This window comes from Protopterus annectens, chromosome 1.part0, assembly GCF_019279795.1.
Source record: "Protopterus annectens isolate FY-2018-M chromosome 1.part0, PAN1.0, whole genome shotgun sequence".
Classification (NCBI taxonomy): Eukaryota; Metazoa; Chordata; order Ceratodontiformes; family Protopteridae; genus Protopterus; species Protopterus annectens.
In genome coordinates, this window is record NC_056725.1 from 1,354,367,462 (window position 1) to 1,354,394,778 (window position 27,317).

The 27,317-nt window shown below is 37.7% G+C and overlaps 1 protein-coding gene across 4 annotated transcripts in view; it reads right to left on the reverse strand.

Moving 5' to 3' along the window:
- FIG4 (FIG4 phosphoinositide 5-phosphatase) overlaps positions 1-27,317 on the reverse strand; it is a 3,828,182-nt gene that overhangs the window by 903,257 nt on the left and 2,897,608 nt on the right. For all 4 annotated transcript variants that reach the window (XM_044066775.1, XM_044066785.1, XM_044066766.1 and 1 more), the window contains exon 19: positions 3,790-3,937. In XM_044066775.1, the coding sequence (XP_043922710.1) occupies positions 3,790-3,937 (148 nt within the window). The remainder of the gene's footprint in view (positions 1-3,789; positions 3,938-27,317) is intronic.

Sequence of the window (27,317 nt, forward strand, 5' to 3'; positions counted from 1 at the left end):
GATGACACCAATTTAGTTTTTTTTTTCCTGGTAAAGTGAACTCTGGCCCATGCTTCTTACTTATAGAACTAATGCCAACGTTAATAAATTGGGATCATATAGATGTTACTCCTGGATGACATACAGCAGATTATTTAAGTAAGACAGCTTTATTAATAGATGCTGAAAATAAAAAATAATACACTAATCGTAGCTAGTTTGCATGCAGAAAAAGCCTTCGACCAAAAAGAATGTGATTATTTATTAACTGTCTTTCAATTTTTTTTATGTTGTCCCCTTCTTTCATGAGGGTAAAGTCTTTATACTGAAAAGGTACAGCTAGAGTTAAAACTGGAGCCACACAAGGATGATCACTGTCCCCTCTTTCATTCGCTCTGTATATTCAGCCATTAGCTAACATGTTAAGAAATTATGAATAGAAGGATATACCCTTATGGGACATACTCTGAAACATTCCCAGTATGCAGATAATTTGATACTATATCTTAAAAATTCTAACACAGACTTACCGCTACTATTCCTAATTTTAGACAGGTGTGGCCATTTTTTGTGTTAAAAAATTAATACTGCAAAAGAAAGGAGTTTAAAATACACTGTACCCCCTCTCAGACATTTTGTGAACAGTTCCCACTTTTGGAGGGCAATGACCTACTAAAATACCTTGGGGTGAGACTGGTGCACTCATATTAGATCTAACAGTTAAAGAAATGTATATAAAAATATCCAAGAAGTCTAAAGAAATATTAGGATGGAAGTGTGTATATATATATATATATATATATATATATATATATATATATAGATATAGATATCTCACACGTGTATATATTTATCTATCTATATATATCTCACACGTGTATATATTTATATATATATATATATATATATATATATATATATCTCACACGTGTATATATTTATCTATATATATATATATATATATATATATATATATATATATGTGCATATCTCTCTCTCTCTATATATATATATATATATATATATATATATATGTGTGTGTGTGTGTGTGTGTGTGTGTGCATATATACATATATATATATATATATATATATATATATATATATATATATGTGTGCATATATATATATATATATATATATATATATATATATATATGTATGTGCATATATATATATATATATATATATATATATATGTATGTGCATATATATATATATATATATATGTATGTGCATATATATATATATATATATATATATATATATATATATATATATATATATATGTATGTGCATATATATATATATATATATATATATATATATATATATATATATATATATATATATATATATATATATATATATATATTGTGTGCATATATATATATATATATATATATATATATATATATATATATATATATATATATATATATATATATATATGTGCATATATATATATATATATATATATATATATATATATGTGCATATATATATATGTATGTGCATATATATATATATATATGTATGTGCATATATATATATATATATATATATATATATATATATATATATATATAAGGCAGTTGGCTGGTTTATCTTGCCAACTATTTTATATGCAGTGAAATGGACTTGTAAGTTTCCACCTCAAGAGACAAATTATATAAGGTGCTAGCAGCAAAGTACATGATCAAATTAGAAAAGTTCCATTTCTCTCGATGGCAATGTCAATTTAAAATATCTACACTCTGGATACACTAAAGGGGTGAACTTGGGGACTGGAAGCATATCTTCTGGGAATGTCTGGTTTTAAGTCACTTTAAAATATCTCAAAAGCGGACACAAAAATCCCGAAAGCCCGACACATAAACAGCAAACCACATGAACACCGAACGGCCTTAAGTGCAAAAATTCAAAATACCGAATCACCATAGTTGTCCACACCATGTTTAGTGAGGTAAAATGTCAGTAGGAGATTCCCTTATCCGGTATAGCTCCCTAATGTAAATGTGCAATAGTTACTGACCTTAGGGTTAGGATGCGGGTTAAGGTAAGTGCATATATAGTAATACATTCATATTTATTTTGTTTGGGTAGGCAGTACATAGCAGGCGGCGGTGTTGGCTAACTATGGCAATTCAATATTTTGAATTTCGCACTTTAGGACATTCGGTGTTCTTGTGGTTTGCTATGCATGTGTCGGCCTTTCGGGATTCGCGTAAGTGAGGTTTCCACATTCTAATATAGACCTGTTTTTGCATGAGTGCAAGTACTCCCCATGTCGGAGGCTGTGATCCCCCACACCCCCTGCTAATTATATATACTAACTATGAGATTGCACAATCCCTGGGGAAAGGGAAAATTCCCCTACCTGGCAATTGTCTATCTCACATACCTGCAACCATCTGTCTGCTTTGATCAAATGGTGTTGACCAAACACGTTATCAGTGTAGGTGCACAGTCAATCCAGTGCCTTCCACCCATACTTATATACAGAGAGAGAAAGAGAGAAATGCACATACACACATCTAGACTGTTACATATAAAATATGTACATACACACACACACATCTTGATTAAAAAGATTAATTTGAAAGAAATGAATGTTTAGAGAACATATATGATTCAAGTGTTAGATTGTCTACATATTCACTGAACCTTAGTGTGATAATTTGTCTACCAATATTCAGAAACTGTTTTCTTTATTATACATACATTTCCTTCTGCAGCCTTCAGAGTGAAATATGGAAATATTTTCTTCAGTCTATATGTTCTCTGGATATGTTCTTGTACTTCTCATCATACACATTGCCACTGTGCCTGGTTCATGGCTGAAAAGGGTCTTAGGATCAGACAACCTACCCAGTTAAAGTAAAAAATAAATAAATAGCTAATTAAATGTAAGCAAAATGCTCAGAATCACTTGGTCCACCATGAAAAAGCCTTAAAAATATTGTGATGTACAAAAAAGAGCTAGCAAGGTGCTGCCTAAATATTTTTTTCACTATGTGGTGAAGCCCTAGTTCTGGCATTTGCATGACATAGTTTGTTGTCTGTCACCTGCTTGGCAGTGATATATTTTATTTCTAAGTGCCCTAAAGCTGTCTTCCTTTGTACATCTTTTCCTGTAAATTTCCTACAGTGCACCTTTACCTCTTACTTTATTTTATGCAATATACAGTGGATATAAAAAGTGTACACACCCCAGTTTAAATGCCAGGTTTTTGTGATATAAAAAAATGAGACCACAATAAATCATTTCAAAACTTTTCCCACCTTTAATGTGACCTATAACCTGTACAATTCAATTGAAAAACAATTATGTTAGGGGGAAATATAAAAAAATAAAAAATGTACAATAAGCTGGTTGCATAAGTGTGCACACCCTTAAACTAATACTTTGTTGAAACACCTTTTGATGTACAGGCTATAGGTCACATTAAAGTTGTTTAAATTATATCCACTGCAATTCTCCCCAAAACATCTCTATCAGTGGATGTATTTAGTATCATAATGCATTTGTCAATGCCACACTGTGTGTATGAATTTTTATATGAAACAGGTCACCTTGGATCAGCACATGTATGCAGGCATTAAACTAATTAAGTTGGTATATAATTTTCCTCATCCCGTACATAAGCCTTCATAAACAGAGCTCAATATTGCATCTGAATGAGTCATAACCGAAATATCTGTGCTCTGTTCATCTCACTGAGATGGTTAGTATTCATAAGTACCTTTAAAGGCATTACAACTGATATTTTAGAATCTGGAATGCAAAAGTAGCACATAATCAAAATACCGTGCAGAATGTGTCATTGCCAAGCAGAAGGTCTCATCTAATGAGCTCAGTTCACAGGGTCGCCAGAATTCTGTGTATGTGTCGATCTCTTCATCATACGCATGGTACTTTTTTACTACCATATGTTCCTTGTTTTCTGCACTGAAAACTGTAAAACACAAAATTAGATTTAAAAATGGTGCATTTGTATTTGCCAAAAGCAAATAAATAGGAAAGTGGAACAAACTAAAGCTTTAAAAATAAATGAAATACTACAGTATGCATGAGATTACATTCCAGTTTAAATTTCAAAAGTACTAAACATGTTTGGCAAATGACTGCTACACAGCAATGTTAAAGCTTACAACACCCTGTGTGAAAACTACAGATACAGGCCTAATAAGCAAAACCTGTACAGAGCACACAATGACAAGGAGTTCTTTGGTTGCAGAACATCAACTATGCAAATACCAATTTGTTACTCTGGACTGCTGTAAACTGCCATTACTCTGACACTTCTATATGCCACTCATCAAGATGCAATAACCCTGAAACAGATTATAAGTAAGTGCCTCCGCCTGTACAGAATGTGTGAGGGATGCATGCAAATGGTTTATTTGCAAGTTCAAAGAAATGCCCTTTTGGCATGCCACTTCACAACTTTGTTTTTTGATGGGGCGGTCTTCAATTCAAAAGACTATCAAACAGCATTAAGTATAGTTCTGTCAACACAGAACAGAGTAGTATAGCACTGAATATGTACCAAGACAGCAGCACAGAATTTGAATGGTAAGAACAGCACACTATATACTGAAGCAAGATAAAGTACACCATGCAAGGTACCACCATAATGTTTTAGTATTATAAAAGGAACCATAACTCTATATCCAACGGACTGAAATCAGTACAGTTTGGCATCTACAAATGGTTCCCAACACAAGTGGAAACTACTGAGGTACTTAAAGTTGCTCTAGCCGAGTCACTTTTTTTGGCTGCAGTTGTTTCATTGACTCAAGAGAATGGTGCACACAAAAGCTCCAGTAGGCTCTCTCTCTCTCTCTCTCTAATCCTAGATCACAGTACAGCAGGAAGGAGGAGGAAGTATCAAAACTAGACCAGAAGTGGAGGAGAATTCAGACCTTTCTGACTCAGTCAATGAAACAGGGAGACTATGGTAGGTTTCTACAGTTTATCTTCCATGGACTGAAGGTTCTTTACCTCTGCATGCCTAAAGAGCAGTGGTAACTGATAAAAGACCAAGTGAGAAATCCTTTAAGGTCTGCCTCAGCAAAGCCTGACTTAGATTTCAAGATTGTGTTATGGCTGTAAGGATTCACCGGGGCACAGTGCATATAAAAAGTTTGCACACCCCTGTTAAAATGCCAGTTTTTTTTTTAAAAAAAAATGAAACCAAAATAAATAATTTCAAAGCTTTTCTCACCGTTAATGTGACCTAAAACCTGTACAATTCAATTGAAAAACAAACAAATCTGTTAGGGGAAAATATAAAAAAAATGTACAATATGCTGGTTGCATAAGTGTGCACACCCTTAAACTAATACTTTGTTGTGTGTGCACACCCTTAAACTAATACTTTGTTGAAGCACCTTTTGATTTAATTACAGCATTCAATCTTCTTAGGTACACACCTGCCATCAATTAAAAAGACTCTGATTAACCCCAAACGAAGTTCAGCTGTCCTAGTAGGATTTTCCTGACATTTACTCAGTTGCCTGCTACAGCAAAAGCCATGGTTTCCAGAGAGCTTACAAAGCATCAAAGGGATCTCATTGTTGAAAGGCATCAGTCAGGAGAAGGGTACAAAAACATTTCCACAGCATTGGATATACCATGGAACACAGTGAAGACAGTCATCAAAAAGTGGAGAAAATATGGGACAACAGTGACATTACAAAGAACTAGATGGCCCTCCAAAATTGATGAAAAAGATAAGATGAAAAGTGGCCAGGGAGGCTGCCACGAGACCTACAGTATACTGAAGGAGCTGCAGGAATTTCTGGCAAGCACTGGTTGTGTACTACATGTGATAATCCTCCTGTATTCTCCATATGTCTGGACTATGGCCAGGGTTGCAAGACAGAAGCCTTTTCTTACAGAGAAAAACATCCAGGCCCAACTAAAATTTGCAAAACAATACATCAAGTCTCCCAAAAGCATGTGGGAAAATGTGCGATGGTCTGATGAGACCAAGTTTGAACTTTCTGGCCACAATTCCAAAAGGTATGTTTGGCGCAAAAACAACACTTCACATCACCAAAAGAACACCATCCCCACGGTGAGACATGGTGGTGGCAGTATCATGCTTTGGGGTTGCTTTTCTTCAGCTGGAACTGGGGCTTTAGTCAAGGTGGAAGGAATTATGAACAGTTCCAAATACCAGTCACTTTTGGCCCAAAAACTTCAGACGTCTGCTAGAAAGCTGAAGATGAAAAGGAATTTCATCTTTCAACACAATGACCCCAAGCATACATCCAAATTAACAAAAGAATGGCTTCACCAGAAAAAAATTAAAGTTTTGGAATGGCCCAGCCAGAGCCCAGACCTAAATCCAATAAAAAATCTCTGTGGTGACCTGAAGAGGGTTGTGCATAAGCGATGTCCCCGCAATTTGACAGATTTGGAGAGCTTTTGCAAGGAAGAGTGGGCAATTATTGCCAAGTCAAGATGTGCCATGCTGATAGACTCCTACTCAAGAAAACTGAATGCTGTAATTAAATCAAAAGGTGCTTCAACAAATTATTAGTTTAAGGGTATGCACACACGACAAAGTATTAGCTTAAGGGTGTGCACACTTATGCAACCAGTGTATTGTACATGTTTTATTTTTTTATATTTTTCCCCCTATAGATTTGTTTGTTTTTCAATTGAATTGTACAGGTTATAGGTAACATTAAAGGTGGGAAAGTTTTGAAATGATTTACTGTGGTCTCATTTTTTATATCACAAAAACCTGGCATTTTAACAGGGGTGTGTGTACACTTTTTATATCCACTGTATGTCTCTTAGTCCAGGTCACACAGCTATAAATTTCCTGGACTTGAAGCAGGTGTTAAACAGAGTGACAGTCCATGTATAACAGGTCTTAACTTGTCCTGGGAATAACGCAAGGCAATAAACCCAGCAGCGAGGTTCATTTTTTTTTTTTGTGATGGAGTTACCTTATGCAAAGGAAACTAAAGTTAGTTGTGTAGAGAAGGATCCTACTTGCATAGTAAGTTATGGTTCTACTGACCTTGAGTTTATTTAGAAAAATTCTCCTGGGTTATTATTGGACTTGCCAGGAGAGTAGACTAGCAAATGAACTGACTAACGAAGAATAAATTTACAAACAACTTCAGGAAATATGGGATCATTACACATGTTGGGATCATTACACAGGTTTGGTCTCTATGAAAAATTAGAAAGGATTCCTCATTTCATGCAACTTTAAGCTCTGAAATTCTTCTAAACCAAATAATCCTGACCAAAACAAAATGGGCTTTTCAATGTAAATATTTTAAAATGTAGAAAGTCACTAGTGCAGGTTAATAACTGCTATCTTTCTCTGTCTTCTTAAAAGAAGAATGTGTTACCTACACTATGTCTTCTTCCCTAGTGATATGCAGAAGTGTGAAAACTGCATGCTTTTCTGCGACTCCACTTCCAGGAAGGAAGAAATCAAAATTTCTGGATCGAAAACTTCCAGTTTTCTGCCAAGCTACTCTCATTAAAGATTCAGTGTTTTTAATTTTTTCAAGTCATCTAAGTACCCCTGTTCAAAGAAATCATGACCTAAAAGCAGTTTCTCCAAAATGGGCATCAACTACTTCACAAACTCAACCATGTTTTCAGTTTCCATCACTCTTACTGGGAGTTTATTCCAAAGCCTTGCAATTTGGTTAAATCATTTATTTTTAGATTACCAATGCGTTCCCTATCAACCAGAGCAAGTTGCTGTTTCTTGTCCCTTTGTTGTGGTGGATAAAATCAACACCCTCTCTCAGAAACTCACCCTTAAAGCATTTAAATGCTCAGATTAGATTGTCTTTTAATAATCTATACTACAGACTGTAATTTTACTATAGCCAACGGGTCATTATAATTTACATTTTTAATTGTCTGCATTTTTTAGTATAACATTTATACACTCTCTGTACTTTATTAATATCTTTAATCAGATATGCTCAAAAACCTGAGTGGTACTCAGTCACTGTCCTAATCACATTTGTAAACAAAGGGACAGTCACCCTTGCATACTATGGAGTTACTGTCCTTAAGAATGTACTGTGTTCTTCACAATGATCATTGCTGCAGTAGCATAAGCTATATGGCTTACATCCTGTACAGGACATGACAGCTGACCAGCTTCTAAATCTTCATGGCACCTTCCATACATATCATTAGTCAAGTCGAGCTAAACAGACTAAAAAGGCAGGTTTGGGCAACAAGTCCTTTACAGTTTTCCTGCTGCTGAAGAGTATGCACCTCTGAGGCTTTCAAGGATCGATGGTTGGCTTGTGCTGTTCCTTTGTTGGGCAAACAAGTTCTCTTTGGGGAAAAACCATACATTAAAAAACAAATATTTGCTATTAATGCTTTACTATTCAGGAAATTATTTTAAAGCTTGGAGTTTGTGTTTTAATCGACTGTCAAGAAACTGTAGTTTTTTTTTTCAGTTCATTTAAAAGTTGTTTAAAGTAATTGAAAAATGTTTTCTCTGGAGAAATTGTGTTTATTTTACTTTTTGGGATTAGCTAAGTGTTTTTAAGGTCTTTTCACTGTGTTCTTTTGTGAAAAAGTGACTTTTAAAGACTTTAAATTTCACCGGCTTTTGCTGTTTGTTTTCCTCAGGAAAGACGGAACATTTTCATCTTGACTGTGGAAAAACTCTATGTTGGTCCTTGTTCCAATCACAAAAAGAAAAAGTTAAGTGTACAGTCTTTGCCACCATGGCAGGATAGCAATTTGTCTCAGCCACAGGAGGGTGAATTTGTTGTGGTCATTTGTTGCACCTCAGACCACTCATCTTTTACCCTGGATCTCACTGGTATAGCACCTAAAGCCACTATGGACAGCGGTTAGCAGTGCCCATTTCTGGAAGAAGCTGCTGCCATTTTTAACACTGATAGCCCCATTTTTTCTGTCAAAATGAAACAGAAAGCTAAACACGTATTTACTCCTCCTCAAATGCCCATACACAGGAGTAGCTCACTGGGTCTGGTTCGGGGTTTTATTTAGGCAACTGAACCTTCTTATTGGTTTCTGGTAAAAGAAAGAAGGATACCCTCCTTTTCATGTAGAGGTTCAAGATTCTGAATTTGTACAAGAAGATTAAGGGACAGATAAAGGTCTTCTCCTCATTTTTTTATTCAGGCTAAAAGGAGAGCTCAGTTTCTGATTCTCCCTTTGAGGTTCCTCTCTCATGAAGACCACATCCAGAATTGTCAGTGTTTTTAGTGGGAGTACACTGAGGTTTCTCAGTCCCTCAAACGTTTATGAGCTGTTACAGAAGAAATTTCCTGAACCTTCATCAATTCCTCTAATTCTGTCAGCTTTCAAGGATGTGTGTGTGTGTCTGCCTGTAATTTCCTAATAGCTGGCCTGCTGCTCCTAAATATGCAGACAGAATATAAAAACGTCCTTAGTCTTTTTAAGTTTTTATACATTCTTCCCAAACTTGACACAGAAGCTATAGCTTTAGTTAATTCCACTGTTTATGAACAGTTAGGTAATTATCATTGTCTTTCTAATAAGGATGACATGATTATTAAAGGCCACAGGAAAATAGTGTATGCTTCTGCAACTGTGATTTTAAGAATTTTGAATTGTCAAGCTCACACTTTAATGTTTCTTCTGACTAATTGTGAAAGTACGAGGAATGTTTTGTCTGCAGTTTCTTCTTAATGCAGAAAAATCTGCACTAAATGGTTTAGTTTCTTCTACTGCACTAATCACTGCTCTCAGTTTACATTGTGTGTATGACTCTGTTGATAATTCTTCAAGGACTATGACCACTGGTACAGTTTTGAGGAAGTTTGGCTAGCAGTATTCTCAGAACTTTCCAAGAGGATGTGAATAATGAGATTTTATTTTCTACTATGGATAGAGATTCACTTTGTTTCCTTTACTGCAAAAGTGATCAAAAAGTGTGATGGAAGAGACAAGTTAAATCAGGGAATCTCTAAGATTTTTCTGCCCTCCTTTTTCAGATTTTCTAAGGGATTCTCTAGCCCTCATCCAATTTTGACAAAATGGCAAGGGTGTTTCAAAAAGAATTCAGGAACCCCCAAGCCAAGAACAGTCTTAAAAGTCAGTTTGACTATTTTGGGGACATTGGTCCTTCCTCCCACCCTAGCAATCCCTTTTGCCTTCCAGAAAGTCAGAATCTCCATTTTTCTCTGTGGCAACAGATAATTTCAGACAAATTAATTCTGAAGAGCATTCATCGAGATTACAAAATTGCAATTAGAGGAATTTCCTTCTTGCCGGGGGGGGTGGGGTTGCTCCTCATCCACCAGACCAGACTCTTATTTCTATCGTCCTTCATTACATGTTCTTCCAGGGAATAGTAGTGCCAGTTCCTACCTTCCAGGTTGGGAAGTCTTTTTACTTAGGAAGTTTTCAGTGCCAAAGAAAGAAAGAAGATGCTTGGAGACCAGTTCTCTTTCTTTGTTAGATTTGTTTCTGATAGTGTCTAAGTTCAAAATGATGTCACTTCACAATCGGTTACCTCTTCTTCCTCATTCAAGTTTCCTGGTAACACTACATTTAAGAGATGCTTATCATCAACATTTCTTTTCGTCCAGACTTCAGGTGTTTCTGAGGGTTTTGTGTCTGAATCACATTAACAGTTCTCTACCTTATCCTTTGGATGATACACTGCACCAAGAATGTTCACAAAGTGTCTTGCTCCACTTATATCTCATTAAAGGCTATACAATATCCATTTTTTCATATTTAGATGGTTTGCTTATCTTTGCAGAGTCTTTTTCAAAGTGTCATGAATTTCTTACTTTGGTTAGCCATCTCTTACACAAGCTGGGTTTCCAAGAGAACATTCAAAATTCCTTTATGACTCCATCACACAAAATTGTTTTCCTGGGGCATCAGAAACAGATCAAAAAAGCTTTTCTTCCACAGGAAAAAAGCAGATCGTTATCAAGATCTATTTCTAAGGTTTTCCACTTGGACTTAAGTCGCTGAGGGGGAATTTAGGTCTCATGGCATCTATGATTCTCATGATAACCCAGCCAAGACTCCATATGAGAAACAATGTTATCTGAAGTCTCTTTAGTCCCAGCATCAACATCTCTTGGCTTTTCAAATCCCAGTGCTTGGGTTTGTCATGTGTCTCCCCCTCTCCCTCCCTGTTCCAAAGCAGTCAGTCATCACAGAAAGTATGAGCACTGCCTGGAAGCAGTTTCAGGTGGGATAATAGTGAAAGGAGGATGGGGCACCTAGGCCAGACGCAAGCACATAAATGCAAAAGAGATGCTTGCACTGATCAGTGCACTCAACTCTCTGAATCATATTTGGTCCCCAGGACCTGTTTAAGTTGTTTCAGACAATATCACAATCATGTGGTACATCAAAAACAGGGGGAATCAGGTCATACCCCCTTTGCAGACTAGCCATGTTAGCTTAGAATAAAACTTTACAGCAGAATATCACACCACAATCATCCTTCATTCTGGAAAAACAATATTGTGTGGCAGACAAGCTGAGCAGGTGGTCTTCCAAGATTTGATCCATCTGTGGAGAGTTCCTCTAGTAGACCCTCTTGCCTCCTCTCTCAAATAATCAGACAGCAAGATTCTGCCCCAGCACTCCATGTAAGAAGGCCTAGCAGACAAATGGCATTTCTTTTCCTTGGGCAGTAAATGCTTCTGTATGTTTTTCTACCCTTTCCACTGATATCCAGGGTACTTCTGAATGGACTCTCTCAGATCTATCTGATGATTCCCTTTCTGGCCCAGGCAACAGTGGTCCTCCCTTCATTTGGAAATGGCCAGGGGCAAATACTTCAAGCTTCTTCACAAAATGGATCTACTCACATAAGATCATGGGTGTTTAATACACCCTGACACCAATCAACTTCAACTGGCTGCCTGGAAGATATGGGCTTGATTCCCTTTAAGCATCTGTTTACTGAGGATGTCCAGCAGGTACTAAAGGGGGCAATAAAGCTTGCTACTAGAAAAGTGCATATTAGCAAATGGAAAATGTTTCCTACTTGGTACCAACAACACAACCAGACTAATTCAGAGCCAGTTGCTCCATGTTTTTACATTATTTGTGTGAGTTAACTTTCTATGACCTTTTGTACTCATCCATCAAAGTTCATTTACTAGTCATTTCTGAATGTCTGCCAATGGATCCTCTTTCAAGGAATTTTCACATCAAAGTGTTTTTGAAAGGAGTTTTTCTTAAGAGACCTCCAAGGAAACCAATGTCACCTTCCTAGGATCTTAATTATGTGTTAGAGCAGCTAACAAGTACTCCATTTCAACCAGCTAATCTGGTTGACTTGAGGTTCTTAACATGGAAAAGTTTTAATGATTGCTCTGACTTCTGCAAAAAGAGTATCTTGAGTTGCCAGCTCTTACGGTGAGTCAACCCTATCTCATTTTTCACAGAAACAGGGTTTCTTTCAGAAATCAATCTGCCTTTTATTCCTAAAGTAAAAATCTGAGTTTACCTTTTTAAGTATCATGAAAAGTTTTATTCAAATACTAAGGACAAAAATTGTTTTACTTACAGTTACCTTTTCCTCTCTTTATTGTCCTTCTAAATATTATTGATATAATATATGCTTTACAGTCTACCCACAAGTTTAACAAAGCCTCAGGCTCTCTTCGCTCCCCTCCCTGCCCCCAATTCCCTCCCACCCCCAGTACCTCTAAATTTATAGTACTATAGCCACTCCTCCACTTTCTAGATCCTATCTGCTTTCATCTGGGATAATTGCACCCACCCCTATTCTACTACCTACATTTAATAGCACCTATTAGCTTTCATCTGGCATTCTCCCATCCCCCCTTCCAGTAACTTTACCTCACCACTCTATCTTCTGGTGTTGCATCACCAGGTAAAACAGTTCCTTCACTCACTAGCTGAATCACATATAATGATATACTCCTCTTTACTACCCCTCTTGTTCACACCCCTCTTGTTCACACCATACCTCCTTACCTTGTATGAAAACCAGTTTCTTATGGGATTTCAGATCCCAAAAGGCCATACTATCACCCCAGCTGTAAATCCTTCCACCTTCAACCATACTTACAGTACCAGATCCTATCCAACATCTTGTTCAGTCTATCAACATCTCAACCCCAGGCACATTAGCTCTAGATCCAAGCACTACCACAAACTAATAAACAAATTCCTGAAGTTCATCACCAAGTATAGACTCAACCTAATACTTGGTGGTGATATTCACCCCAACCCTGGCTCACTCACTTCAGATACACATACCCCCTCTACTTGTAATCCAAGCTACAAACCTACAATTAATAGGCCAACTAACTCTCTCCTAGTCTGTCATCTCAATATTAGAAGCATTAATAACAAGGTACATGAATTGCATGCACTTCTAGATGTCCACTCCCCTGAGATTCTCTGTTTATCTGAAACCTGGTTAAAACCTAACACTAAAGACAATGAAGTGTTACCACCTGGGTACAACATACACAGGCTGGATCGTGCTTCGAGGAAGGGGGTGGGGTAGCTGTACTCTATAAATCTGAGTTGAATGTCACCATAGATGTAATACAACCTCCTCAGATTAATAACTCTGAGATTCTTGCCACCAAAGTGCAACTTAATAAAAATAAATGCATTAATATCATCTGTATGTACATTCCCCCAGGTAACAATATATCTACATTTGAAGATATCCTGCACTGGTTATCATGTCACTACCCCCAAGAAACCCTACTACTTGGAGACTTTAACATAGACTGGGGCACCTGTTCCTTAGAATCCCCAACCACCCATATTAACCTGCATGCATTTACACAAATCATATCCACCCCTACCAGGATAGGTAAACCCAACCAAAAAGAAAGTATACTTGACTGGGTACTCATAAACAGTCACCCCCAACTGTACACCTCTGGTACCCTCCTTAACGGCCTAAGCGATCACCTTCACACATATGTAATTAAGCACAAAACCATTAATTCCCAACAACCCTTACTCAGAAAGGTTAGAAACAATAAAAGCTTTGACCCTGCCAAATTCCAACAAGAACTAAACTCAAGTAATTGGTCTATTCTAAAACACCTCCCCTTAGAGGAAGCAGTAGCATACTTTAACAACAAATTCCTTGAGATCCTTGATTTGCATGCACCTGTTCGTTCAAAGAGAACCAAGGCAAAAACTGCACCATGGCTTTCTATAGAGTCTAAACTCAAAATTACCCTTAGAAACAAAGCATGGGCTTTATGGCATTCTTCTAAAGACCCTCAAGATCACATTAAATACAGGCAATCCAGGAACGAAACCAAAAATCAATTTTACAAGACAAAAAACAATACTACTGTAATTTACAGACAGTAAATCAAAATAACCCTCAGAAGTTTTGGCCAGGTTTAAATAATCTACTACATCCTGGACAAACTTCAACCCCAATCCCTGCTGCTACTATTGATAAAACCCCTGAAGATGTTTCTGATAGTTTTAACCAATTATTTACTGAGACAATTCAAGCCCTAGCTAGCCAACTACCTCCTAGCTCCCCTGGTCCTGAAAGTAGCACCCCTAGAAACCAACTTGCGTTCAGCTTCCAACCAGTCGCCACTTCACTTATCCATACCTTGATCAAAAAATTAAAACCCACTACACTTTCTGCTGATCAACTCCCTGCCGAGTACCTACAAAAATCAGCTGATGCTATTGCTTACCCCGTCTCAATACTAATCAATCGAACTATAGTAGAAGCTAAAATTCCCACCATCTGGAAAATATCCTATGTAATCTCACTTCACAAAGGAGCCAGCTCTACTGTATTCTCCAATTATAGGCCAATAGCTATACTCTCTCCACTTGCAAAGATTATGGAAAAATGTATTCATAGACAACTCATGCACCACCTAATCCAAAATCGCATTATGGCAGACACTCAGCATGGCTTCCGTCCTCATCACAGCACTACTTCAGCCCTCCTAGCCTTTACTAACACCATAAACCATAATCGCAACAATAATTATATATCCTCAGCCCTCTTTTTGGATCTTTCCAGGCATTCGATATGGTTGATCACCAACTTTTAATCCACACCCTGCAAACATTCTGTCTAGATACTGGAGCCCTCCAATGGTTTCAATCTTACCTGAATGGTCGACAGCAGGCTGTCCTCTGGCAGAACAAACTCTCTAACCTTCTACCTAACACCCTCGGAGTACCACAAGGCTCTATACTAGGGCCCTTGCTGTTCTCCATCTTCATTAACGACCTTTATACTGTCATCCCAAAAGTCAGCTGTATCCAATATGCTGATGACTCTACTCTGATTTGCTCAGCCACATCTCCAGTAGAGTTATGGTCAGCTACCCAGACCACCTTTAATACAATAGAAAACTGGCTTTCTGAACATCGTCTGATCCTAAATCCCAAAAAAACTAAAATGCTGTTATTTTCACCAACACGCAGGTCTACCGCTTTCACCTTTACCATAAAATCACATGATGGCACAATAATCTCCCCTGACCCATCTACAAAACTATTAGGTGTCATCATAGACAATAATCTCAAATTTGACCTACATGTTAACCAAACTATCAAAACCATCAATAAAAACTAGGATCATTTTACAGAATAAAAGCCTTCCTAACCCCTCCAGCTAAAATTGCCATAGCTCGCTCTCACCTTCTTTCAACCCTTCTGTATGCATCCCCTCTACTCTCGAATTTGAACAAGACTGTCCTTAACAAACTCTCAATTTGCTACAACCACATTGCCAAGTTTGCCACTGGGCTGCCTTTTAGGACACATCATTGCATCAATCTAAATCAGCTTGGTTGGCTTGAACTACCTAGCCTAATCCAGTATAACCAACTGATTATGGCCTATAAAATCCTCTATAATCCGGACAATACTCCTGCACTTAAAAATATTATCACCCCCTATAACAATCCTAGCCGGCTTCGATCCTCTAACAAACTACTAATTCAGACTAGCAAAATTAATAACACAGCCGGTGATTCTCTCTTTGCAAACTCTGTAAGTAGATCCTGGAACTCTCTTCCAGCTGATATTACCTGACTTTCCACCTTAGGTCAATTTAAAACTAGACTCAAACAACATTTGTCACTTAACTGGCTATGTCAATGTATCAAGCCTGGCTAACTCGAATGTGTAAAAATCTGTTAACCAGTTTACTGTGTAATTTAATTTAATCCTGACTTGTGCTCAGGACTAACTGTAACCTGTGGAACTTGTTTAACTTGCTTACTTATGTAATCTCTGTAAATAGTCTGTTTGTAATATGTAATGCTGGTATTATGTAATGCTGTATCTGCTTACCCTTGGAGCTTTTCTCCCTGGGCCTCTGCTGAAAATGGACATGCATCCAGTCGGACTATCCCGGTCAACAAATGTAAAATAAAATAAATAAATAAATAAAACTTTTCAGCCACTTTTTCTTGCAAAGCCATATTTCAAAAATGTGATTGATGATTTATAGTTTCACATTTATTCAACAATTTCAGTGTTGCTGGTATTTTTCCTGTTCATCTCCATCTCGCAGCACCAGACTATGGTTCATGCCCAGTCAACTCCTGTGCTTTTTTCTGCCTCTTTTTTAAACAAGAAACATCTTTATTAAATTATTACTTATGACATAGGCAATTATACATTTCCATACTGATATAATCTCAGCTACAAGCACTTGACATCACAAACCATATTGACACAATCCTAGTTGTAAACATTATACATTGTTTAAAATCTACCCAATCATTATCATTATCAGTCAAACATTACACAGCTCATTCAAGTCCTGCCTTCTTTTAACTCATTCACTCCAGTGGAACACAGGATGTTTGCTTTGTAACTTCCAATGAGCAGAATCTAAGCCTTTTGACAGAATCAAATTATGTCTTCATATTTCAAACAAATATTCATATCTGTAGAACCTTAGGGATTATCAAATAAGTATAAATGGCAAACTCTTCAGCACAAACTATTTTTTATAGTGGTAGCATTCTATAGGTTCTAGGTCTTAAACCGAATTTTATAAGTCACAGTAAACACAGTAACTATTACATTTGTAATATTTTGTAAACAACTTACAATATCTCAGTAACCACTTAAGTTACACATATACTGTCAGCAACATTTTATTCATCTAGCCGAGAGCTTTCATTGGAGGCTAAGGAGTTCTGTCTTTGTTACTTGGTTGTTGAGATATTTAGAAAAATGTGAAAATTATATCAGTATAAATTAATATCATAAACACAACAGTTAATATATATTTATCTGCATTAGACAGAGGTCAAATATTAATGCAGTTGAGTTTGCTATTGTGTAAACTGTAAGATGAAATTTTTTAAAACCTTGCACATAGCATGGTTTTGGAATTATTGATGTAAATATGAACAATCAATATTTGACTCCTAGACGTGTCACTAGGAGTTAACTGCAGATGCACTTGGAGGTGTCACTCGGATGTAACGAGTTTAATATCATTCCTCCCCATATGTATTGTTCCCACAATTCCTATTTTTTTCTATGTAATTTGCTCCTACCCTTTTCTAAAGATCCCAATTCCAGTTGTTTTTATCTCTGTTACTATATTCACTACTTCTAGTTTTATCTCTGTTATTATATTCACTATTTCTAGTACTGTTGGTTTAAATTTTGATTTCCAATTTCTAGTAACTGCTTTTTTTGGCAGCCATCATAGATAGGCTCAGCAAGGCCTTAATATGTCTAGGCAATTCCAAATCTGTATCATAGTTCATAAAAATCATTTCCCTAGTTACACCAATTTGCTCAACACACCAGGATGCACGGAATCTTTAATGTCTGCCACCTCATTACAATCCCAGAAAATATGTTCCCAATTACCTACTTCTTCTCCATCACACCTCCAACATTTGCTGTCTACCTGAGGAAAATTTCTCTGGAGTCTACTTGGGGTATAAAAATATCTATGTAAATATTTCCAAGCAAAAATCCCAAATCTTGTAGATTTTGTTTCATATTTGGGAGACATACATATATCCTCCCATTATTTCTTTGTGAATTGCCTATCCAATCTCTATTCCCAATCCTTTCTAACCTTCTCTGATACATTCTTATACTTACCATGCAATATTTTATGTTCTGTACTAATTATTCCTTTTTTAATGGCAGCTTCTAATCCAGATTCTACGAAAAACTCTACCAGTGCTGGACTTTCATTTAGGACCCCCTATTTCTTTATCTTTGCCTAAACTCTGATATCAATCCTTGATAAAGAAGGCAATCTCTAGCTTGCAGTCCAAATAACATTTTGGTATCTTCCCACTCTATTACCTTTCCCTCTCTGGTTATTTGTTCCCAATACCTTGGTTCCTTTGCCAGTTTTCTGCAATAAATGCCAGCTCCTCTTGCCTATTATCTATATCCCTAGTTGCAGTCATCCCTATTGGCGGACTCTCCTTTCTCCATTCCCATGCTGACTTAGTTCTTAAAATACTTTCTGCTACTTTACAAGTATAATATTCTGTATGATTATTGTTATTCTCCATAAAGATCTGCATCCAAAATCCCAGTCTCTCCTTGTTCCTTGAACCCCCCCACACATTTCATCATCATCCTTTTTCACTTTGAATTACAGGTTTCTGCTTGTGCTATGTATTAGGAGCTTTAAATGTGTATCTCTGAAAAAACCCTTCAAATAGGGTAATCCCAATCTGCCTTGTTCTACTGGAAGAATCAGCTTATCTCACTTGACTCTTGCCTTCTTCCCCTCCCAGATAAAATCCTTCAGCTCTTTATTAATAGCTAGCCACAATTTCTCCTCTGGTTGATAACAATATGCCTCACCTGTGTATAAAACTAAAGGGACTAAAAACATTTTAAATGCTTGTATCTTACTATCTATATCCGGGTCTACTTTGACCCATCAAAATAACACTTCAGCGAAACTCAGTTTCGCTAGTTCAGTTTCATGAAAGTGCATTTCTCTGGAAATGCACTTTTGTGAAACTAAAGTTCACCGAAATTGTTGCTGGAGATTGTAGTACAGTGGGGCTAAGGGAATTTTCCCTTTTTCCCACTGTAGTACGATCTCGGAGTTGGTATATATTAGTAGCGGGGGTGTGGGGGGTGCAGGGGGTAGCATGCCCTCACTGCATAATTTATTGTAGTGTATTTGTTTTTTGTTTTTTTAAATGCTTCAGTGATCTGCAGTTTCACAAAAGTGCATTTCCTGAGAGTGTTATTTCAGTGGGTCAAAGTAGACCCCTATATCCATATAAGAGAACTTCCAATTTCTCAGTTTTTGTCAAATCTTTTGTTTAGTCTATTCCCACATATCCTTAGCTGCCATAAAGGAATCATTTTAATCCACACTGTTAAATACTTTTTATCCTGTCCCCATAAATATGGATACTGCTGAACCAGTTCTTCTTTGGGTACATAATTTTCCGCTATTGCTTTTGTTTCAACGTAATCAATTTTGTACCTAGAAAGGATGTGAAACTGTCTCAAACTGTTCCACAACACTATAATGTCCTTTTCCGGTTCGGCCAGGTATAAAATAATATAATCTGCAAATAGAGGCAGCTTTTCTTGACTAGCATACCAATTATAGCCTTGAATTTCTGAGTCCATTATTTTTTTTGCCAGTGGTTTTAAATATAATAGAGATAACAAAGGGGAAGGAGGACATCCCTGCCTGGTTCCCTCTGCTCAAGCAGAAATTATCAGAAAGGATCTCACCAACTTTAATTTTCACCTCCAATCCCTCATATATCCTCCTAATCAACCTTGTAATTTTGTTAGGGAATGCAAATGCTTCCACTGCCCTTTTCATAAAGTCCCAGCTTACTCTGTCAAATCCTTTCTCTGCATCAAGACCCACCAACAACAGTGGCATTTTCTTACATTCTGCTTCCCTCTGGATCATCAATGTTCTGTTAATGTTGTAAAATGTTTGCCTCCCCTCCACAAAACCACACTGATTCATACTTATTAATTTTGGCATCACTTCTGCCATTCTTTTAGCCATTAAAGACAAACAGTTTATAATCATGATTTAGCACTGAAATGGGCCTGTATGAAACTGGATATGCTCGATCTTTACCTTCTTTAGGTATTACCACTGCTTTCTTCTAGGATGCTGGTATTTCTCCTCCTCTTAAAATACCGTTAAACAAAGCCTTCCAGATCTTTATCAGTTTTTCCCTCCTAGCTTCCAAACTTCCACAGGAATACCATCTATTCCTGGGGACTTTCATGTAGACTGGTTGTACATCAGTCTTATCTACCTCTAACCCTGGCATATTTAATTCTTCCATAAACATTTCCATTTGTACCTTTTCTTGTTCTCTGCTTTATACACACATTCATAGAATTTCTGAAATATTTCTAGTACCTGTACAATATCTCGTTATCTTTCATATTATAGGCTTCCCTAAGCTTAGTGACAACCCTTTCTACTTTCTGTTGCCTGAGTCATTGTGATAAATGTTTTTGTTCTCTAGAGTTAATATCAAAAATACTTGTTTAACAGGAATATTTCTAAACTCCTGCATATTATCGAAGTAATCCATTATTTTCTGTTTGGCATTCTCCAGTTGCTCCTTTTCTTGTTCTGTGAGACTTCCCCTATTGTCCAATACTTTAACATTTATCAGTCCCTCTACATAATTCTTGTTACTTCTTAACAAAATCTCCATTTCTTTTATTTCTACCTTATTTTTACACTCCACTTTAATTTTATCCCACTCCCTGGCTATATTTTCAAAAGAAATTTCTATCTTCTCTAATAGCTACTGAACAGTTTCCAGTACCCATTCCTTAAATTCCTCTCTTTTCAACAGATAGATGGGAAAGTTCCAGTTTCTCATTTTTATTTTATTACCCTGTTTTTATTTTAGTTCTTATTGGTGCATGATCTGAAATAGTTATTAGGTGTGTTATCAAGACCTTCAATTAAATGCACATGTTCCTGTGAAAAGTAAATTCTGTTGAACCTAGCCCAGTTTTTGTATCTTGAGGAATAATATATAAATTCATTCCAAGCTCCTAGTACTGAATTCACATCTTCCATGCCAAATACTTTCATCAATTTCTTCAAAATATTACCCTCTTTTGTTATACGTTTGCTTCTCAGCCCCCCAGACACATATTCACAGCTTCAAATCAAATACCAGTCCCCACCTATAAGTAATATTTCTTGCTGAAAGCTGATTATTTCTCCCAGAATTTTCTTAAGCTCAATTATAGCAGTTTTAGGTGGAATATAAATGCATGCCAAAGTAATCCTCCTCCTTTGACAGTAGACCCTTAGTACTAAAATCTACCATTACAGCTCTCACATAAAAACACAAACCACACACCCACCTTTGCAGAGGCTCTCAATAGAATTCTACCCAAACAACAGAGACCTCCAGGGCAGAAACGCACTCGACCACTACAAAACAGAGCAAACCACAAGACACATACAGTAGTTCACCTACACAGTGTGCCCCTCAACCTAAGCCCCTAAGGCAAAACAGCTTGCCCAATACACTAATCCTAGGTGACTCGATAGTGAGGCACATTGATGTCCAACTCACTAGGTTGAATAAGGAGATGGTAACAGTCAGCTGTCTAACACACACACTCAGGTCACTCTACAACAAGTACAAGTATGACTCTGTCACTGTCCATGTGGGTGGAATAACCTGAGATGCACCTCCCTGGACTACATGAAAAGAGGCATGGAGGAGCTCTTGGATTATGTGGCCCAGGCAGGTGTGACCCTAGCCCTGAGCAGCATCCTACCATCACCCAGAATGATACCGCAGTACAAGCAGAAAATGATTGACTTCAAAAATTGGCTAAGTTTCTGGTGTCATTCTAAGGGAATCTAGTATCTGTCTGCTAGGGATGACATGAGTGACAGACCTTGATGCTTTGCCAGAAATGGCCTGCATCTATCATGCCTGGGTTTCCGGATACTGGCTAAGGCTCTTGCCACCCCTACAGTGTCTTTTTAGACGATGTTTCAAAGACCAAATTGCCACCATAACAGCTACAAATAAATGCAATCGGAGGGTCATGCTGCTCAACGCTAGAAGTCTAAATCTCAAGATGCACTTCCTCGAAGCACTCCTCAAAATGGAGAGCACTGACATTTGTGCTGTAACAGAGACCTGGTTTAAAGCAGCAGAAAGCACCCCTGCGCTACCATGCTATAACTCATTCCACACCTTTCGGCCCCAGAACATGGACCGAAGCTCCAAAGGCAAAAGTGATGTCTCCATATTCATAAAGGATATGCACACCTCCAGACTAGTAGCCCAGCATAACGCATCTGAGATACTTCAGGTACAACTAACATTGGGTAAGATGGCGATTCAGATTGTAGACTGCTATAGGTCCCCAACCATGTCCCAAGACTATCACTCCATGTTCTTAAGCACCCTGGAAACTATTAGGGTCCAACCCAACACTCTTATACTAGTTGAATTGAACTACTCCTCCATCAATTGGGAAAACTACTCATGCACCAATACACTGGCTCAACGCTTCCTAGAATTCATCAATTCCAATGCCCTGGACCAGCTCATTCTTACCCCCACTAGAGGAAGCAACATCCTTGACCTGGTTATTACTAACATGGGCAACCATGGCTCTACACCAATACGCAATTCCTCCCTGGTTAGATCTGACCACAAACTAATCACCATGGAAATCCACATCTCACCACCCCACAATGGTAGCCACCATGAAAAACTTCTCCAAAGCTGACTTTGGGCTCCTAAAATCAGAGGTGGCTAACTTCACGGCACCCATGTTAATGGAAAATAAATGCATGACTGCCGAATCATACACCAATGCACTGTATAAACACGTACATAAATGCATGGAAAGACCCATAACCAACAGAACCAAGACGCTCTCCTCCAAAAAATGGAAGCCAATCTGGTGGTCCCCTACCATTAATAAACTCTACAACAGAAGGAAGAAACTGTTGCAAAAAAAGGTGAAGTCCCAAGGCTGGAAAAACTCCCTTATTAGCCTCAACAAAAGGTTGAGATCCCTCATCAAAACCTCTAAAGCCAGGTATGATAGCAGAATTGTGGCAGTCACTAAAAACACCAACAAAGCCTTCTCTAGTTATATCAAAAATCTCCACAGCAATACCCAGATTTGCTCTGAGTTACTGCACAATGGTGCCTCCTATACTGGATACAACAGATATTGCCAACATACTGGCTGACAGATTCAGTGCCAGCTTTACCCCCCCCCCCAAAAGACCAGCCACAATACTGGAAGAATGCCAGGCACCCAGCATTACTGCAGCACAGGTTAAAGCTGCATTGTCCAAAGCCAAGAATACAGCTTCCATGGGACCCGACAATATCCTTGGATGTGTTCTACATGAACTACAAAGTGAACTGGCACCACATCTGTGTGCCCTATTCAATCACAGCCTCACCTCCGGCTTTGTCCTTACCAAATGGCGCACTGCTACAGTCATCCCTCTCCATAAAGGGGGACCAACTACAGACTCTGGAAATTATCACCCCATTAGCCTGACAAGTCTGATATGTAAGGCTAAGGAGCACATCATCATGGACCTAATTAACAAGGATATAGGGAATCTCCAAACTCTAGATCCCATGCAATTTGGTTTTGTGAAAGGTGGATCATGCCTGCTCAACCTGCTTGACTTCTTTGAGTCTGTCACTAGAGCTGCCGATGAGGGCAAGGAAGTTCATACAGCCTACCTCGATCTGGTTAAGGCCTTTGATACCATTCCCCACTTAAAAATTATTGAGAAACTCACCAAACTAGGCATCAACCCCTATATCACTAGGTGGGTTGCAAATTGGCTCACAGATAGAACCCACAGTGTGAAAGTAGCGGACTCCAACTCAGACTGCTGACCAGTCACAAGTGGAGTCCTACAGGGATCGGTCCTGGGTCCTCTCCTGTTTGGCATCTATTTCTCAGAAGTCCAGGCCAAAAAGGAGGGACTCTGGCTGACCAAGTTTGCAGACAACTGCAAGCTGGGAGCCATTATTAACTCTCCAAGTGATGCAGATATCCTACAGAAAGGCCTTACTGAGACCAATGACTGGTGCCCAAACCATGCCCTTAAGTTTAATGTCAAAAAATGTGTCATCATCCCCTTTGGGAAAAACTCAGCTCCCACTAATTACTACATCGATGGGGGCCCACTGAAGGCATTATAAGAGATCTGGGGACACAGGTTGACAGCAACCTCTCCTTCGACCACCACACTGCCACTGTGGTCAGACAGTCCTTCTATGTGTCATATTTCATTACCAAGGGTTTTGCATCCAGGAAGAAAGAGGTCATCACCTCTTTCTACTCTTCCCCCATTAGGCCAATCATTGAGTATAATGCCCCATTTGGCATGTACCTCACTAGACACATGCAACAGCTGAAAAAGCCACAAAAGATCCTCACGAAGAGGATACTAGGCCTAAAATACATGTCCTACACGAACAGACTCAAAAAAACACCAGCTATTCTCTGTCTCATATCGTCTACTAAGAAGCAATCTCTGCCTGACTTACAAAGCCATGTCTGACCCAGCTCTGTTAGAAATCCCAATCCCTCTGCACCACACACTCCAGAGACCTCAACCTCATTACCACAATCAACAGAACATGCTGGAGGGACAGGTTCATAACCCAGAGACTCCCCATGCTCTGGAATAGACTTCCCATACATGTCAAGCAAAGTACCCCACTGGCCCTCTTCAAGAGAAATCTTGATGAGTGGATGGGAAATAGAAAGTTCACCCCAGAGATTACTCCAGTGACTGGGAACTAACGTCGGGCGGCACGATGCCAGGGCACTTCTATGGGCTAGGCTTGTAAAGGCTCCAGGGCCATTAGCTTAGTACATACTTATGAACCTATTACTATATTTTTTATCCTCTTCCATCAGTAGTGAAGCTCCTCTTGCAATTAATACAAGTACTCCTCTTTTCCTTTGTCCCAGGTATTCTGCTGAATAACCATCCTGAAAACCTTTATCAAATTCACATGTTCAGTTCTTTCAAAGTGTGTTTCCTGTAGCATAGCTATTTGCACTCTTCATTTTTGAATATATTTCAATACTCTTTCTTTTTTGTATTTACATGTGAGACCACTGGCATTTAAACACATTACAACAAGCATCATTGTATTAAAGAATTATTATTCCTACCTTTTATGTGTAACATTTTGTTGTTAAATATCTAGTTTTAGCTTGTGTGTTACATGCATGCACTGTTTGACAGGTTAAACTTTTATATAGTTGTTTCTTGTCATATCCATTTGAGCCTATGTCACATCTTAAAAAAAAAACTTTTTGTTTTATTGAAAGCCCTCAAAAAAAAACTACTAACTTAATACTAACACACAAAACTATGTACATCTTCACATGCTGATGTTTTACCCTCCTAATAGGAACAAATGTCCCAAACTGACAGCCATACTCAGAGACCTGAGTTAACCTAAAATAATGGTTTTCCATGCTAAGATGCATAGTGCAGCCTGTCTTCTACTAAGGGTTGTCTGGTTTGTCTTACCTTTATAGCTCTCCCAGCTGGGAAACACCTGAATGCTGTCAGACAACATTAACTCCTTGCCAATTTCTCTTTTTTTCTCTAGCCAATTCCTCTTTATCAGATACTCTCTATGGAGACATGAAGACCAGATATAGAACTGCTACTATGCATATACTTGCTAGAAAAAGACTTATAATATCTGTGACACTCTTGCACTGGCCCAGTAATCAAGGAGCCTCAATCCTCACCACTAACACCAGTGAGGGACATGCACATTGGGAGGATGACAAGTACACACACAGTAAAGTAAAATTTCCCTTAGGAGCACACAGAGATCACAGTCACTCTGGGGCTGGTTTCTCCCTCTCTCTCTCCAGATCCCCAAATAAGACTCCCCACTGGCAGAGCTATAGGATTACGATTTCAGCCGAGCAGTCAAGCCAAAACCTCTAGCACCCTCTCTGTCCAACCAGTGCTTTGTGTCCCTGCTCAAGTAGCTGACACACACACACACACACACACACACACACACACTTTTGAGATTTGATTTATATTCAAACATATGCAAGTGCTCTAAGAGCTTAAATATCTCTAAACAAACCAGCCAAAATTAAAAGGTTTAAATATATTTAATTAAAAATAATAAAAGCACAAGACAATACTCAACACAGTGACAACAGAGTTCAGAATCACGGGAAATATTTTAAAACATTGCAGGACAGTCTCACATAAATAAAGAAAACATCTATACTAATATTATTACACTCCTATCTATCTCTAAGATAAATACTATGATCTAAATTTTACTTACAGAGCAAGGCAAGTGCTGATGAAAGGATGTTGTCACATCCAAAGACAAATACAAAATGCACAGACTCACTCTCTGAGATAGTTCTTAAATTACTATCAAACATTTCTGCTGTGTTATCTCAGATTACATAATTCTTTGTCACCTCTGCCTTCAGTTCCCAGGTTAACAGAAACTTAAAAATGTAACACCTCTCTGTCAGAATTTCTTATCTCTCAGAAGCTTGCCTGGAAATGGAAGCCATAAAACAGTTAAATATTTTTACCTTTGAAGCCTGTAATTATTTCTGTTTCCAGACAACATAAATAATTTCTAGATGCAGACATTCTGTCGCCTAGCTGAGATAAACATCATTATAAACAATTCACTTATTTTCTTTGCAAGTTAACTCTGTTCTTTTCTAGGAGGGTACATTGTGGTTACATTCTTGAAGCTCAGCACATAACATACAGTTTAATACACACTTCTGCACCAGCAGTTTAATATACACATAACATAGAGTTCTCTTACATTTGTAAGACAAGCCTACGGATCATATTAATATTCATAAATGACAGAATTGTTTACAAAATTCTAGCTAGTTGGGCTGGCAGCCACACAATATTCAATATTATTTTTCATTTATTTGTTTTCTCTTAAAACTTGTTACTAGATCAAGCTAAGAGCTTTAATCTAGTCATTCCCCCATGCAAGACTAGAAAATGCACATTAATTTTTCTTTTGCCATGCTCTTTTAACCAGCCTTTTTTTTTTTTTTTTTTTTTTTACAGTGCCTACATTTTTTTTAATTAAACAAGGAGAAAGACAGGAAGGGAGAAAAAAAATTAAAAAATGACCACCTGTTTACAGCAGTATCCCTATTACACGTAAAAACAACTAAGAAAACATTATTTTATAGCATTCAAAGAAAAACATACACTATAAAAATAGTATTATTAAACAATTATTTTGCTTACAGTTAACTTTCCTCCTCCTTTTCCCCTCACCTAAGTATTTTTCCTCACCTTTTGC